General features: G+C 32.1%; 1 protein-coding gene across 1 annotated transcript; it reads right to left on the bottom strand.

The window, feature by feature from the left end:
• Window positions 1-1,617: 1,617 nt before the first annotated feature.
• Window positions 1,618-11,686, bottom strand: LOC139498445 (cathepsin B-like). The gene is made up of 9 exons (XM_071286827.1): window positions 11,390-11,686; window positions 8,617-8,742; window positions 7,341-7,556; window positions 6,643-6,758; window positions 5,785-5,869; window positions 4,526-4,673; window positions 3,520-3,636; window positions 2,782-2,910; window positions 1,618-1,798 (listed from the first exon to the last, which is right to left on the bottom strand). Exons 2-9 carry the CDS (start codon window positions 8,737-8,739, stop codon window positions 1,719-1,721), a joined length of 1,014 nt encoding a protein of 337 aa, XP_071142928.1. The 5' UTR covers window positions 8,740-8,742; window positions 11,390-11,686; the 3' UTR covers window positions 1,618-1,718.
• Between the last annotated feature and the right edge of the window lie 6,278 nt (window positions 11,687-17,964).

The following is a 17,964-nucleotide window of genomic DNA, read 5'->3' on the forward strand; positions in this document are numbered from 1 at the left end:
CAAACCTTTCAAATATTTGTATCATGACAGTAATATAAGAGTAATGTATAATTTTTAAACAATCTGAAATATTTACCATAATTTTCAGTATAGTGCCAATATACTTACATCAAACCATTGGTCTTCCAAACTATGACACAGGTAAAACACTTGATCATTTTCCTGGTATTCAATTTCATATAGAATGGAATTGGAAAACAATGAACTTGACCACTAACCATCAAACTCTGTCACGTGAATCATGAGTGAGTGCATGTTACAATTCATGCAAATAACTAGAAAAAGTCTGGTCACTAACCAACAAACTTGATTGCATCTACAATGTTATTTATGCAAATAAACTGTTGACACAGAGATATGTATCGCCTGTCAGCGGAAAATTCCTATCAAACTGATCTAAGCAGAAACGTTAACATTAAAAATCTCTTATTAATACAAAGCCACTGGACCATGAGGGCAGGGTCTCAAAACAGTCATCAAACTGATCGAAATACAATTTCATAAAAAAAAATATCATTGATCTATCACAAGTAGTTTCTATAAAATTAACTTGAGCACAAATCTTAAAATTGAAAATTGCTTATAAATTGAAAGTCACTGGACCATGACTTAGGGGGGGGGGGCCTCTAAAAAGACATTAAACCGATATGTACTGATAGTAATTCAACTTTAAAGAAAATATCATTGATCTATTACAAGTAGTTCCTATCAAACTGACCTAATTAGAAAACTTGTCAATTGTTGATGGTGTCCCTGCCAATAGAAATTTTCGTCACAGCTTAGATAAAAACTGGAAAGATTTTGACACTAACAAATAAATTTGTCTGAGTGCACAATGTAATTGATGTAAACAATTTCAAAGAGTCTAATATTTAGCAAACAAACTTGATTGAGTCCACAATGTTTATTATGCAAATGATTTTGACAAGTCTAACCACTAATAAATAAACTTTATTGAGTGCATTTTGCTATTTATGCAAATAATTGGCAAGTCTAGCCACTAACCATATGCTCCATTGAGTGCATAATATTATTTATGCAAATAATTGGCAAGAGTCTGGCCACTAACCATATGTTCCATTGAGTGCACAATATTATTTATGCAAATAATTGGCAAGAGTCTGGCCACTAACCATATGCTTTATTGAGTGCAAAATATTATTTATGTAAATAATTGGCAAGAGTCTGGCCACTAACCATATTCTCCATTGAGTGCACAATATTATTTATGCAAATAATTGGCAAGAGTCTGACCACTAACCATATGCTTCATTGAGTGCACAATATTATTTATGCAAATAATTGGCAAGAGTCTTGCCACTAACCATATTCTCCATTGAGTGCACAATATTATTTATGCAAATAATTGGCAAGAGTCTGACCACTAACCATATGCTTCATTGAATGTACAATATTATTTTTGCAAATAATTGGCAAGAGTCTGGCCACTAACCATATTCTCCATTGAGTGCACAATATTATTTATGCAAATTACTGGAAAGTCAGCCTTAGTTGCCTTGTCCAGTGCTTAAAACCTGTCAAGTGCTTTAAAAAACCTAAAGTTACCAGTACAGATTGTTGTTGACCAACTGTGAATTGTTTATCATAATAACAACATTATTCAAAACATTAATTTTAATTACAAAAATATATTATTTTCATATAAATGTAAGTAATTTTTAACAAATTATAAAAAGTCTAATTATTCTGTTTTATTTTTAGCTCAATTTTGGTTCGCCTCCTACAATACCGGATTCAATTCCACATTCATCATTACCTCTCAGAATCTTGAAGAAACCTGTAAATAGAATTGAAATTATATGAGGAAAAAGGTACATGGGCAGTCTCATATCCAAGAGACCGTATATCATAATTTGCTTCCCTTATTGAATTTTAGGTTTAATTTTCTGTATGATTTTGCAAAGTGCACATAATAAGGCTGTAAAGATAAAATTTCCTTAAGTTTGAACTAACATGAGCAACATGTCTGGTGTCACATGTCGAGCAGGATCTGCTTACCCTTCAGATCTGGGATCATCTCCAGTTTTTGGTGGGGTTCGTGTTGTTTAGTGTTTAGATTTCTATGTTGTGTTTTGTGTACTATTGTTTGTCTGTTTGTCTTTTTTCTTTTCTAGCCATGGTGTTGTCAGTTTATTATAATATTATAATGTCCCTGTGGTATCATTCGTCTCTCTTTTTCAGCTCAGATTTTAGGACAATTACATGTATGGTGTTAGAATGACTAGATGTATTATTGACTAAAGATACAAGGTTTATACTTTGATAAGCCAGAGATTATTAAAACTTGATATTGAAAATTGTTTAAATTTGCTAAGATAAGTGTCAAATATGGCTAAATCAATTAACGTCTGGGGGTAGAAAATTTTTACCTTTTAGAATAATTCAACATTTTAATAAAAGTAAATATACAAAAAGAAAGGACAAATGAATGATATTTCATGTCTACTCAAAATTGAAAACAGGCAAATTATGTAAGTACTGATAAATCAATGGAACAGCATTTGCATTGCTGTTCTTGATCATAACAGTCTAGTAAGTCTTCAGAATTGTGCAGAGAAAATGACACTCTTATTTCACAGGTTACATATGGGAACTCACTGAGCTACTTATACGTTCCTTAAGTCCAAACAAACACCTCTCATTAGCATGGATTTTACTGCTAGATGGACGAAGTTTAGGTGACAATATTTCTACATATCCTACCTCTAGTTGTAAAAGATACATAATATTTTGAAAAGAAAAACTAAATATTGCACAAACCTGCACTTCCCCAGTCTGGGTTCCATGAGTTGGCAACCAGCCAGTATTTATCTCCATTTTCTGTTCCCCATCCAATAAGTTTAATGGCATGTCCTCCTAAAGCACTTCCTGTTGTATGCTTGTATACTCCTGGAAAAATATCATTGGAAGATTAACTGATTGCTGCTAAATACTTAGAAGAAAATATTGCATGCATACTGATTTCATCTTTTAAAATTCATGATCATGATGAAATCTGTTATCATTAAAAAATTTCCATAGAGATGCAGACCATTCATTGTGATTTGTGATTGTGAGCTGATCATACGTCCAACGTTCAAGTTACTTATTTTTGTTTTAAAAAAATAATTCCTGTTTCAAGGTATTGGTTTTTTTTATCATCAATATCCTCCAAATCTTATAATTATAGCAGTTTCAGTGTTCTCCCCAGGTCCTTTTAGCATCACAGTAATGTGATGCTATATTGCTAGAATATGAAACTATTTCTGAGGAGAACACTGGCAGTCCTATTTTCATGGCTTATCAACACATTTTTCATAATTCTCTTGCATTTATAAGTTCCAACAAAAGAAGGCTGCAATGAAATGTTATTCATTTAAAAAAACCTTGACATAACATTGATTGAGGCAGGATTAATTGCTCAGATCAGAAAAAAATGCAAGCACATTATAATTATTTACATATTAAGTCCCTATAGGGACTGATCCATAATTACTACATGAACAAACTAACAATTACCTGATTTGTAAGTTGGGAAATCAGCATATACTGTGAAAGCACCCTCTACTGGACCATTAGTCATAATTTCTGTCATAATTTGTGTCTCCTCTCTTTTGACAGCATAAGCAGACATACCTAAAGCATGTAAAGTAAATTTAAATAAATTGCAATAAATAAAATATCATCTAAAAATAATAGGATACAAAAATCATGGTACAAGTAACCGGGAAAAAATGTGCGGTTCTCCTTTGATATCCTAACATTCAATCTTAAACATTATGTCGAAAAAAAACTAAACTGCTGATTAGCAAGGAAATATGAGATCACAATTGAATTCCACCAAACAGATCTGAGAAATGTTAAACCATCAGTTAATTAACAAATTAGATGTCTATAGCCAGTATAAAGCATAAATATGCTTACAGTTAGAACTTTTAGTTTGATCAACTTAATGCCAGAATGTTTGTATTGAATGAAAGAGAGTCCTAGTCCAAATACTATTGAATGACGTCAAGGAATGTTTGCATTGACTACTTCCTGAGTTCCTTAAAAATCAAAATGGAATACAAATGTACCATTTCCAGCAAATGTCAAGATTATCTGCACTAAGTCATGAACTATGGAAATTGAAGTTATAACAGTAGATTAAGGAGTTTGAAAAAACAAACTACTATGTATTCATATTAAACAACTATTCATACCTAGCCTTGTAAATTTCAACCCACGATTCAAAATAGTAGTAATTCAGAAGATTGGTATTGGAAACAAACATGTTAAAATAAATGTCTGAGATCTTTCATAACAGCAGCTAGATAATATATTTGGCTTGCAAACGATTAATAAAAAAATGTTTGTCAATTCAGAATTTGCAACTGATGATTTATTTTTTTTGTACAATAATTTCTTTGTTTTTGTGTTTACAAGAATAAATAGTCTTTTGAAATATGATATAAAAAGTATTTGTTGCTAAAAAAAATAATTTCACTAAGTATATACATGTATATATCAATAGTAACAGACTTACCGAAATGTTTATCTTGAGTATAAGATACATTATAACCAGCTTCACATTTATGAGTACATTTAGGGGTCTTAGAATCTTTCTTTGCACATGGTTCAAGTTTGCCAACAACATGATGATCACATGCCTTAATGGTGTATGGCTGACATCCCTATAAAATTAAATATTTTTCAATAAGCATGAGGAAAAGACAAACAACAATAAATTATATGCGATAATGAAGAATCGTATTATTTTGTGGTTACCAATATTTTTGAATTGAGATAAAATAAGATTTTTTTTTACATAAAAATATATCAGCTGCCATATTTTCTAAGCCCGTTTCAGGGACGTATTATGATATAGCACTGTCTGTCCGTCAGTCATTCATCTGTTGATAACACTTAGAAGATAATTAAAAAAAAAAATCATCAATTTTCATGAAACTTTGCATTGGTGAATTGTTTATATTTATTGACGTAAGGTCCCTTTCGATTTTCATAAATGTTAGGTTAAACCTTTCCAAGTTATGGAATATTTTTAAGAAAAAAAAAACATAGTATTATGTGCTCATGGCAAAGTTCTTTATTACTACGGTTTGTACATTAGAATACCTGTAACATGGATAGTCAATAGAATGAGGGTCGTACTGGGGGTACCTTCATGACCAATATATGTCGAAATTCTTGCAAAATGATGTAAACAGTAATTTATGGTTCATGGCAATAAAATGTAAACCTTTTTTTAAACAATAAACAAGAATGTGTCCCCAGTACACGGATGCTGCACTATCATTTTCTATGTTCAGTGGACCGTGAAAATGGGGGAAAATCTCTAATTTAGCATTAAAATTAGGAAGATCATATCATAGGGAACACTTCAACTTCATTAAAAACTACCTCTACCAAAAACTTTTACCCACCTCGACCAAAAACTTTAACCTGAAGATGGACAGACAGACGGACAGACGAACGGACAAAAAAACAGACGGACGCACAGACCAGAAAACATAATGCCCATAAATGGGGCATAAAAATCGACTTATTTTGACGAATCATGTTAAAAGTTTTCCAAAAATAATAACAATAATTATTTGAGACCTATAACGAATCAGGATAATGACAATTTGGCTAATCACGGTAAAGTCTTAACCAATTTGACGCTAACAGTAGCTGAAAATGATCGTTTGAAGCCTGACGGTAAAAGGCATTCCTACCATCTAGAATGACTGCTAGTAAAAATTTTCACCAGTTTAATTAGACATGTCAGTTGCTTATAAGTACCTGTTTAGTGTTGTATTGACCTCCAGTTACAAGACCTTCTTTTTCCCAGTATTGCCAAGCTGCTTCGGGGAAACCTCCATTACATCTTAAATAAAATTAAATGTAACCATGAATAGAAATTAAAATTCTATACAGAAACAGATAAAGTATTATGCTTCTATAAAATAAAATGTACTAATTTTTGCTAAGTTTATAGTTAAACAAACTCTTATGTACAACATATACTTTGAATTCAAATAATTCTTTTTTTTTGTTGATTGACAGTGATACTTGACATTTTTTTTATAAGTTCATGAAGTTTAATGAATTTATTTTATAAGAGGAGAGATAATGGTTTATATTGTTTTTTTTTCTTCTTTTTATAAATAAATATGAATAAATAGCATGAATAGAGATGAGGGAGTACATATGACAATAATACAGAAACAGAAAACATGAATACTGTAGAAACATTTATTTTCGTTGCGTTAGAATTGCCTAGTTTTGTCTCTATATTAGATTTCAGGGGGATTTAATTTCGTGGTTTTCATTAAAGAAAGTGATTTTATATGTAGGTTAAATTTTGGTGGGTTTTCTAATTTAGTGAATATATTCTTTCTCAGAATAAACGAAATTTTCTGCTTTTACAGTCACTCTAATATATCTAGAGGTTAACAGAAAAGAGGTGTTTATACACATGATACACTATGTCAAACTCTTAATAAACCTAAGTCATAAAAAAAAAGTTTTAAATATTTTCATAGAAACTATTATACATCTACAAGAAAGCTATATCTAGTAATTATCAAAATTACAAACAAATATTCAAGATATTTATAAATGCAACCCCTGCATTGTTTATTTATAAACTATTCTTACCCATTTCCACAAGTTCTACAACAGTCATTCATATCTTCAGCTGACAAATGAGCATTAACTTTTCCTGCAGATTTGATACAGATTCTATCAGACATAGCTTCTACTGCACCAAAGGCCTAAAAAATACAAAAAACAATTGTCTTTACCTTTATTGCTATATATCTTTAAGTCGTGTAAGTAGTGTAATTTTGTAACTCTGTTTATTTTGTTAACATTAAGCTGAATGAAATAAACAACATGGGAATCATTTCAAAAACAATTTAATGACAAAAAGTCTTTAATTTTTGTTACATTAAGATATATTTTTCGGTAATTTTTCTGTTTCAGTTCTCTTTTTTTTGGTTTAACATACATGGACATTATCATGATTATGGCTATTAATAAAACTGGTCCACAATATTGAAGTGACTGTCCCAAGTTCGGAGCCTGCAGTTTAGTCGTTGTCATTGGTTAGTCTTGATCTGTCATATATGTTTTTCTGATTATTAATTTGCCTTTAGTATTCCCAATTGATTTTTTTTTAGATTTTTGGCCAACTACATGTATATGTTAACGATTTTTCTCATTATTGAAGGCTGCACCATTGCCTCATCTTATTATCATCCCTTTCGTTGGAACTGTACGGGATAGTTGGTGTCATTTACAATCATACCACATCTCCTATTTTCATATCATTTTTCTTATCTTTTTTTTCTTACCCAGCAAGATCCACAATCTCCTTGGTCTCTGACCTCTTTGATTGTTGGACAGTTTGGCCATTGTGTTCTGGAATCAAAGGTGTCTGGAAGATCCTGTGCAGCTACAATATTTTTGACTGGAAGTTTCATGTGTTCTGGTGTTGGCATAACACCACAAAGTTTCTTTACATAAGCAAGTCTGTCTTGTTTTGGAATGAATTCAAAGTTCTCACCAGCCTAAAATGATAGCGGGAATAAATACATGAATGAAAGAAAAAAACAAATCAATGAAAGAACAAAAAATCAATGGCAGAAAAAACAAATCAATAAATGAAATAAACAAATGAATGAAAGAAAGAAAGAAAAAACAAATGTAAGAAAATACTTCAAGAAGAAAACATTGTCTCCTTTGCCTTTTACAGTTAATTCTTATTTTCTTTTTATTTTTGGCATGTGTGTTGTCTCTTTTGCTTTTTTGTGTTCTCTTTGAAGGGAGGGGAACTGAAGGGAGGGGGGCTGAAGCTATGAAGTCCCTTCCTTCTTTGTTATGTGATTTTTATCACTTATACAAATAAGTACTATCTAAGATAGATACATGTATGACTGCTTGGTGACCTTTAAAACATATGTACTTAAACTGTTAAACAACAGGAAGGATACTATCACTTAAGATATATGATAAAATTGGGCAATACATTTTCCAATACATGAATGAGATTCATACCAGAATATATGATACATAATATACATGATATATGTGCATGTATAATAAAAGATAAATCAATATGTGTATTCAACAATTATAAAAATACAATTTTATAAATACAAACTATGATCATGATGATACTTTTAAAAAGATAAAGGACATGAACATGATAAAGGAGTGTTAATGGTATCTTTAAAATCAGTTATAAATTATCATGTGACATAAAAAGAATTACTTCCTAAACTTCTTAAAAAAAATATGAACATGTGACCCTTTACTTTTGTATGTTGTTCTTCCTGATATCATTTAAATAAGTAAAGGAGCTACCATTTGATTTTTTTTTTTTGGGGGGGGGGGGGGGTCAGGATGATGATTTAGGTAAAAAAAAAAGTCAGGATAAACAAAAACAAAAAGGCAGGACTGAATAGAGTGAAAAATAAAAAGGCAGGACAGAGATTACAACTAAAGAAAAATGCAGGACAACATTTTTCATCCTAGCCCCCCCCCCCCATAAAAATCAAATGGTAGCTCCCTAACTTTGTTCAGATTTCATGGATTTCAGTTTCTGTATACATTTGTGTATATAATTACCTTCCATGATGTTTGTTGCATGTTGACAGCATCAACTATGTCATTGTAGAGAAAGTTCTCCTCTGTCAATGGAACAGCCCATGCTGACACAACCAGCACACATAGAACTGCTAGTAACTTCATTATCTACAAAATTAATATATTGAAAATTATACAAAACCTAACAGATCTATTGCTTCCCTTTATGTCAAATGTTTGTCAAACTCATTTTCTGTTTTGCATAAAAACATCTATGAGCAGAACTTTCTTATTCGTGATGTAGTCATGGTAATCGATAATGGAAATGACAATTTTTTGGATTTGATAACATAAAAAAAAGAAAGAAGTTGAATAATTTCTCTAAGTCATATCAGAAATTAATGAAAAACTTATTACGAAAGGGAGGTTATCTTAATCAATGTAAACCAGTCACCAAAGTTAAATGAAAACTGCTCAAACATTTTTTTGTCAAGGCACGTTAACAATAATGTCTGAAAACCAGAAAATCACCCCTTTTTTATTAATAATTTTTTTTAACATCCATGAACATTGATAACTCTGAAACATAAAATCTGAAATTTATAAAAATCAAAAGGGAACCCACTATAGCTAGCTTCAACAGATATAAATAATTCACCAAAGTTTCAAGCAAATTGATCATGTTGATCATGTTGATTAAAGCCTTTGTGAGTTATTGGCCGACGTGTTGAAGACCAACGGACGGACAATGGTATACCTTAATACATCCCGTAAACCGGTGTATAAAAAGAATAAAATAAACAGTAAGAATTAGAACGTTGTGCCATCACTGCCATACATTGCATATGGTTCTGAAGATTTTCTGAAAGTTTAACTGAAATCAATGGATGTCATTAAGTTAAGATTAGAGTGCATTATAAATAAAGCAGCACTAACCACACATTTTATATTTTTAAAAGCTAAACTGATTTATGAGAAAAACTTTTATTTCAACTTTTTCAAAAGCATGAAAAATGGAAAAGAAGATGGGGTCAAAATTTGAATGTAAAGCATTGTAAAGTATTCACATATTTTATGTCATATTTGGACAAGTTTATTTCCAGGCAGAACTTAAAAGGAAATTGAACCTTAGTTATTACATGTACTATGACTTCACCTGGAATTAAGACAGTCAAGGATTAGATTATGCTGATCATTGCTGATTGAGAAATCATATGAGAATCTAACCACATGATTTCAAGATAACCTATATTTCACAAATCTGCTTTATCTTTTAAATTGTTGTGAATATTTGACTTCCAATCAGCTGATAAGTCACATTTACATTACCATTGATTACTCAACATTTTGTCAAAAACTGCACTTGCATTTTTGATATAAATATACATTTAGTCTCAAGTGGATACTTGTTTCATTGACAATCATATTGTTTTATTTGATCGTATGAACATATAATTTCTCTATTTAAATTTTATACATGTTATATGCATGATATGTAAGCTCAAACCCAGCATTTGTATATTTTCAACAATTTCTGAAATTGTCTGGTAATGTAATTAAATCAAGTTGCCAGTTTAAACTTAAGCATGTTACGTATCAGTCCGAACATTATTTTAACATGCTTCAAATATGAGATATAAATAAAAGAGATGGGATATTTTGGTCAATTGATGAGACAACTATCAATCAGGGACTTACAGGAAGCAGATGTAAGCAACTGTAGGTCATTGGACTTTTACACTGAGCAAAACCCATACGGTATACATGGTATATGTAAGCTCAAATTAAGTGGTTTATTACCTGATTACGTAAAAAATAAAACCAATTATAAAGAGAAATTGAAAATTTATCGGTCCACTTATTCTACAGTAAGACCGTACAAGTGCTCATTGTCTATTGTCAGGATCATGGATTAACAAATTCAAACTAGTGACTTTGCTTTGTTACAAATACTCTCCAATATGCATGATCTGAGGCTGGAGTGAATTGCCAAATGGCTACAGTATCACTTACTGTTTTGGTATTTTTCAATGGAGTGCATCTTCAATGATCTTTGGTTATATATTTCCTTAAATTGCTTTCATGAGCAAATACAAAAGCTAATACCTAAAGTTCATACTTAGAAGAGTTAACTTTTTTTAATCATAAAATATACAAATTGCAATGTAGTAAAGTGAATATTAAATGAAACTGGTACAATGTTATTTGAATTTATTTAGCCATATATGAATTACAGTATACCAGAAGAGAGATCTGAATGGGCTATGGAGGTCCTTCATTTCTACATATTCCTTACAAAATTTAGGTCATTTTTCTCTACTTTATATATTTTGCTCATTTTCCTTTTTTATATATATTTTGCATGAAACATATGATAATAAATAATATTCATCTCTGTCTCAACTCCCCCTCCCCCTTTGTTTACTCGGACATGTCTGAATTCATATTCATTGCATCCCAAATAAGTATTCAACATATATTTAAACTGTTCACGTTCAACAGAGCATATACTTGCTATTTTCAGTATATATATGGCTTGCAACAGGGTACACTGTTAATGTATTTCATGTTCCAATTAATGTCCAATGGAAAATATTTCAAACTTGTATCATGTATATATGTGTGTCAAACAGTCAAGCCAATAATTCAAAATGAATGCAATAATGCGTTATTATACGTTAATCGTTATGCAATGTTATAACAGGTATTGGTACTTGCATTTATCATGTTTATAAACAATTATTAATTCAATAAATAGTAATACCAATACTTTACACATCATTGGTTCACCTTTATGATCTGATTGTCAACTTACCTATTGGTATATCTTCTAATCAATGGTATCGTTCTGATAATGTTTACACGTTTTTATTACAATTATTTGATTAGGTATAAGTCACAAGACTATAACATTAGTCAGCTGACTCTAGCTAGCGGAACATCGAAGTGTGTCATGTGACACGGCATTTGTGGATAATATATTTTGTCGTCTCATTCAATATAGACTGCGGAAAACACGAATTGTATAACTTAAATATGCAAGTTAACAAAACATTATATGTTAACAAAATAAGTAGGAAACTTTTCTTTTGGTTTAAAACAAACCGAAAGTGAAACCGGAAATAATAAATAAAAATACCGATATCGATTTCGGGTGCACCATGATATTCTCCTAAAAGGGCCAGGCTGGCCGGGACGTTACATAATTCAAAAAAAAAATCTGGTTGAAACCCTCATCTGTGGCACATCATTGCACACAAAGGCGAAGCTATTTTAGTCCTCGCTATTCCTGTTTTACATCAACGACATGCCTGATGGAATTAAATCTACTATTCGCCTATTTGCTGATGACACCATAGCCTACCTTACAATATCAAACGACAAAGATTCCAACGACCTACAAAAAGATCTAGATAAATTGGCAATATGGGAAACCAAATGGAAAATGGCCTTCCACCCAGACAAGTGCAATGTACTCACCATCAGCCGGAAAAACAACACCATTGCAACATCATACAAATTACATGGTCACACTTTAGAACCTGTCAAAAGCGCAAAATACCTAGGCTGCACATTCACGTCCGAAATGAAATGGAATGACCATGTTAACAACATCTGCAACAAAGCCAATAGAACAATCGGCTTCCTAAAACGAAACCTGAACATCGGATCAAGTCTGTAAAGGAAAGTGCGTACAAAACACTTGTTAGACCAATAACAGAATACGCCAGTCCTGTATGGGATCCATACAACAAAACAGAAATAGACCGAATAGAGATGGTCCAGAGACGTGCAGCACGTTATGTGATGAATAAACACCAAAATCACTCAAGTGTAAGCAAGATGCTAAACCACCTAGAATGGAGATCACTCGAACAAAGACGAAAAGATGCAAGACTAATTACCATGCTCTTTAAAATAGTAAACGAGAAAGTTGCTGTGACAAAGGAAGATCGTTTGATTCCACCTAAACGATTGTCAAGAAATATGCATGACAGAAGCTTCCAAATCCCAGCAGCATCAAATGATTACCGGAAAGTTTCTTTCTTTCCACGAACCATCAAAGATTGGAACAGTCTCCCTCCTGGGGTAGTGTCAGCGCCGTCAGTCGAGGCTTTTAAAGCCTCGGTGACAAAGCTGAACTAAATTCAAACAATATGGGGGGAGGGGGGTGGGGTCTGTATGCGCACCGAAGTCATGGCAAAATATTCAATTAGTTGATTGTGGCCATTATCCGGTAGAAGTAGAAGTAGTCCAGTGATGATGTTAAGTTCTAACAGACGATAATTGTATACTTATAGATTATCGTTGATCATCGATCTCAACGAGATTGATTTTCTCGCTTGAGCTGGTACAGCGAAAGTGAGAAAAGCAATCGAGTTGTCTTGAGATGACCAATGATAATCTGTTTATCGCTATTTTACCTATGACGACGTTGTCAATTTCATGTCAATTTCGTTAGCAACACCACGTGGCCTCCTTAGTTTCTAGCGATAATTTTTCCATCTCAAGCAAGAAGCATGATATGAAAATTATCACAAAAAAAGATCAAAAGAAAAATGCACAAAATAGCGATAAAATATTTTATTGAAATATTGATAAAATACTTTGTATTGAAATATTGAAATTTTGATAAAAAAATAAATAAAAAAAAAATTGAAATATTGAAAAAATATTTTTTCATTGAAATATTGAATAAAAAAAATTTCATTACATCTTTTTTTACACTGTCTTTTATATGTCTCTGATGCTGATGTAGATGATCGATACCATTCGGAAAATATTGTTTTGTTTTCAGAGCACACCTAGCTATGATATGCACTGATTAATTTCTTCATCAGTTTTCTATATGGTATATATATAAAAAAAAATGTAGTATGATTGCCAATGATACAACTGTCCACAAGAGACCAAATGATAGTAAAATTAACAAATATATAGTTCACCGTACGGCTTTCAACAATGAGAAAACCGTAAGACGCATATTCAGCTATAAAAGACACCGAAATGACATGACTATTTGTGACAAACAATTGAAACGAGAAAAATTACGACCTGATTTATGTACAAAATAATGAATAAAAAACAAACAGCAAACAAACGACAACTACTGAATTACAGGTTGCAGACTGAGGACACACGTACAGAACCTCGCGGGGTTAAACTTTCGTTTCTTAGCACCAACTCTAGATCTCGTCTCACCTAACATATGTGAGACAATGGTAGAAAATTATTAATAAATGTTTCGCGTTTTCTGTATGAATCCATAGGTGGATCCAGTCCAGGGAAGGGTGGCTGGAAGTCCGCCCTCTCCTTTCTTGGGAAAAATTGGTTTGATTATATACATGTATATAGGGAATCACTGAAGCATGACTGAAGTGCCCCCTCTTTTTAGGTCAGTGAGCGCCCCCCCCCCCCCCCCCCCCTTATGTAAGGTTCTGGATCCGCCACTAACTTCGTGTGAGTTTCAAAGCCGGAATCACTCGTTATTGTTGTATGATAACTTTTTATATTCGTGTCTTTCATTTTGTTGATGTGCCGTTTGTCTGTATGCCTTTTTGTGTAATTTTCTGATAGCAGATATCAGTGTCTTAATTTCGATTTGGCGAATTGAATAAATCATTGACATGAAATTTGACATTAATCTTTTTTTTTTCATTAATACAAAACCTTCAACAAGGAAGCAATAAACAATAATGACTTTGTAGTTAATTAAATAATATAGTGCAAATATCCGAAGAAAAATGTATTCTTTCAAAACTTGGTTTGTTTATATAAAGGTTTAGCCAACAAAAAAAAAAATAATAATCATAAATATCTTTCATTTTACGTTATTAAAGAGCTCCAGTAATATGTCCCCCGTTTTATCGTCAGTAATCAAATTGTCTGTTATAATTTAATAGCGATTAATACAATCCTGAAGAGGTTTTTCAATGATTATAAATGGTAAACGTATTAAATTTAGTGTCCCAATTTTTGTTTGCCTATATACGTTTCAAAAACAAACATGAGTTAAGTAGCTATGAAACGTACATTAAACTCAACAACGCAAATTGAAAAAAAATGATATAATGCGGAAGTACAAAAAGAACCAATCAAACCTCATTAGTCGAAAAGAGACCAACAAAATCAAAGCAAATAAAAAAGGAAAAAAAACTCGAATGGAAAAACAAACGTCTTTAAAATGATTACGAAAACAAGGGAAAGACTGAACATCAGGTCTATAGGAGAGAAAAATCAAGAGTATTCTCGTGTGCTTACAAAGGCAAACAAATTTGTTGCTCAAATGTGGCACTATAGTTGTTTTGCTCACACACAACATTTACCTCTGTGTGTGATGTTTGCCTATAATTTTTTAAAGATAGGCAAACAACACACACAACATGGACCAACCTCTAAATGACCCAAATTTATGGTTCGGTAAAAAATAGATAACTTCAAGCAATTCTTATTAAACCTCAAAAGACCAAAGTTCCTCTACAACGGGTTGATTTATCTTACTGCCGGCTTTGATGTTTTAATTTCTCTTTTATAGTGTATTTATGTAAAACATATATAATTGTCATTATTCCCATGAAATTATTTAGTGTCTGTATGGAAATCCTTAACAAAATTTGCAATCCTAATTGAAACGAATTCGAAATCAGAAATTCCTACAAGATTTTACAATATTCCTGTTTCACAAATTCCATTAAAAAAATCAATGTCAAATTGCAAAAAGTAGGCAATAGTCTTGGAGTTTAACTTTTATAAGATCTTGAAACGTGCGTTAAATATGCAACAGCAACAAATGTCTAATGCACTATGAAAATGAGTTCTAGCTAGGCCAGACGAAACTGTCAAATGCCATGTATACCTTACAGTCATGCCATCTTTTAAATGGTGAGGTTGAAATCATCTCTTCTAAAATTTTACGGACTCCATAACGATAATTACAATTTAGTCCTTTTACACGAATGTGACCTACTGAATAAGACTTGTTATTAGGTTTGTACTAACATGAGCGACAGGACGGGTGCCACATATCGAGTAGGACCTGTTTACCCTTCTGGAGCACCTGAGATCACCCACAGTTTTGGTGGGGTTCATGTTGCTTAGTCTTTAGTGTTCTGTGTTTTGTTTTGTGTAATTGTTTGTTTGTATTTTTCTTTTAAGCCATGGGGTTGTAAGTTAATTTTTGATTTATTTGTTTGAATTTCCCTCTGGTATCTTTCACCCTGCTTTAAAGACAAGATGAGCATGAACAAAGTTCAGATTAACAGACAGTATAATGATCTATTGTTGCTAACCTTCAACAGACCTATGGTTGCTAACCTTCAGCAGACGTTTGGTTGCTTACCTTTAATAGATATATGGTTGCTAACCTTCAACTGACCTATGGTTGCTAACCTTCAACACACGTTTGGTTGCTTACCTTTAATAGATATATGGTTGCTAACCTTTAACAGAACTATGGTTGCTAACCTTTAACTGACCTATGGTTGCTAACCTGCAACAGAGCTATGATTGCTAACCTTCAACAAACGTTTGGTTGCTAACCTCCAGCAGACCTATGATTGCTAACCTTTAACAGACCTATGATTGCTAACCTTTGAAAACCTATGGTTGCTCACCTTCAACAGACCTATGGTTGCCAACCTTCAACAGACCTATAGTTGCTAACCTTCAACAAACCTACGGTTGGAAACCTTCAACAAATGTTTGGTTGCTAACCTTTAATAGATCTATGGTTGATAACCTTCAACAAACCTATGGTTGCTAACATTCAACAGACCTATGGCTGCTAACTTTCAACATACCTATGGTTGCTAACCTTCAACAGACCGATGATTGATAACCTTCAACAGACCTACGGTTGTTAAACTTCAGCAAACGTTTGGTTGCTAACTTTAATAGATCTATGGTTGCTAACTTTCAACAAACCTATGGTTGCTAACATTCAAAAGAACTATGGTTGCTAACCTTCACAAGACCTATGGTTGCTAACCTTCAACAGACCTACGGTTGTTTACCTTCAAAAGTACAATGATTGCTAACCATCAACAGACCTATGCTGAACTTCAACAGACCTATGATTGCTAACCTTCAACAGTCCTCTGGTTGCTTACCTTCAACAGACCTTAAAGAGACCTATGGTTGTTTCATTGACAATCCTACCACATCTTTTAATTTAGATATCAGATACAAAATGAAGATAATACATAATCTGGAAACTAAGGATAGATCAACATATAACATTATGTCCATTAATGACAAATCTATCTCTGATTGATAAACTATGCCTCCATTATCACTGAACTACTACACATTTATGTTTAGAAACCAGCTGAAAAGAGGGGGTGTCGCTGTGTTGAAGACACATTGGTGGCCTTTGGCCTTTTTGTGCTCTTTAGTTGGCATGTTTTCTCTCTGACACATTCCATATTTCCATTCTCAATTTTATATGACAACTATCTGACTGATAAAATGTGCATTCTTTCCACAATTGTCTGTTCAATGAAAACATATAAATATAAACAATCAGAAACTATTTTATTACTCAGTAACATCATCATAAATAATTTATTAACATTCATTACAAGTTGCAATTCCTTTGTTTTCATTGCATGTGTATATTTTATTTTTTGTGTTTGCTGTCGCAGAGAAAGAAAGCACACTTTGTGTTGTGAAACTAACAAAAATAAATTATCAATAGAATTTCAACTTAATTCTATTGATCAAAACCATCACAATTTGTCTGTAAAAATATTGAATTGTTTTTTTAATAATCTTTTTCTGATTATTAAATATTGCTTTCTCCCAAGAAACCTCTCTTAATAAAATTGTTTAACTACATTCATGCACATTTATGCCCAAATTTAACAACTAAAACTTTTTTAGGGAACTTATTTTATTCCCAAGTATTTTAAAATTATTCAATTAACATTAATGTTTGTATGTTACAAATCACAATGTATGGTTTCGTGTGTATATATGTCATCATGGTCATGCTGCCAATCAAGGGCATTTGATTGGAATAATAAATATTTTTTATTCTTATACCCTGAAGGCTGGTAGCATAAAATATTTACATTTGCTTTCTTCAAATACTTTAATAAAAGAACACACATACCATAACATGATACAGTTTAAACGATAACATCTTATATAACCCTTCACATTTCTAAGTCCAACAAATCAACATTTTTTTTTTCTGTAACTCTACAAAGTTCTTATGGCCTTATTGTTTTTTTGATGACCTTGACTGGCTATAAAACCCTTGCACAGTCATTGCATAGGTCAATATACAGTGATCATGTAAAATCCAACTACCATGCAGCAACAACTTCATAAAAATTTCATTATAAATAAATAAAAGAATATTCTTGCACCAAAAAATATTGACTTACT

The sequence above is a fragment of the Mytilus edulis genome, chromosome 12 (assembly GCF_963676685.1).
Source record: "Mytilus edulis chromosome 12, xbMytEdul2.2, whole genome shotgun sequence".
NCBI classification, from domain to species: Eukaryota; Metazoa; Mollusca; class Bivalvia; order Mytilida; family Mytilidae; genus Mytilus; species Mytilus edulis.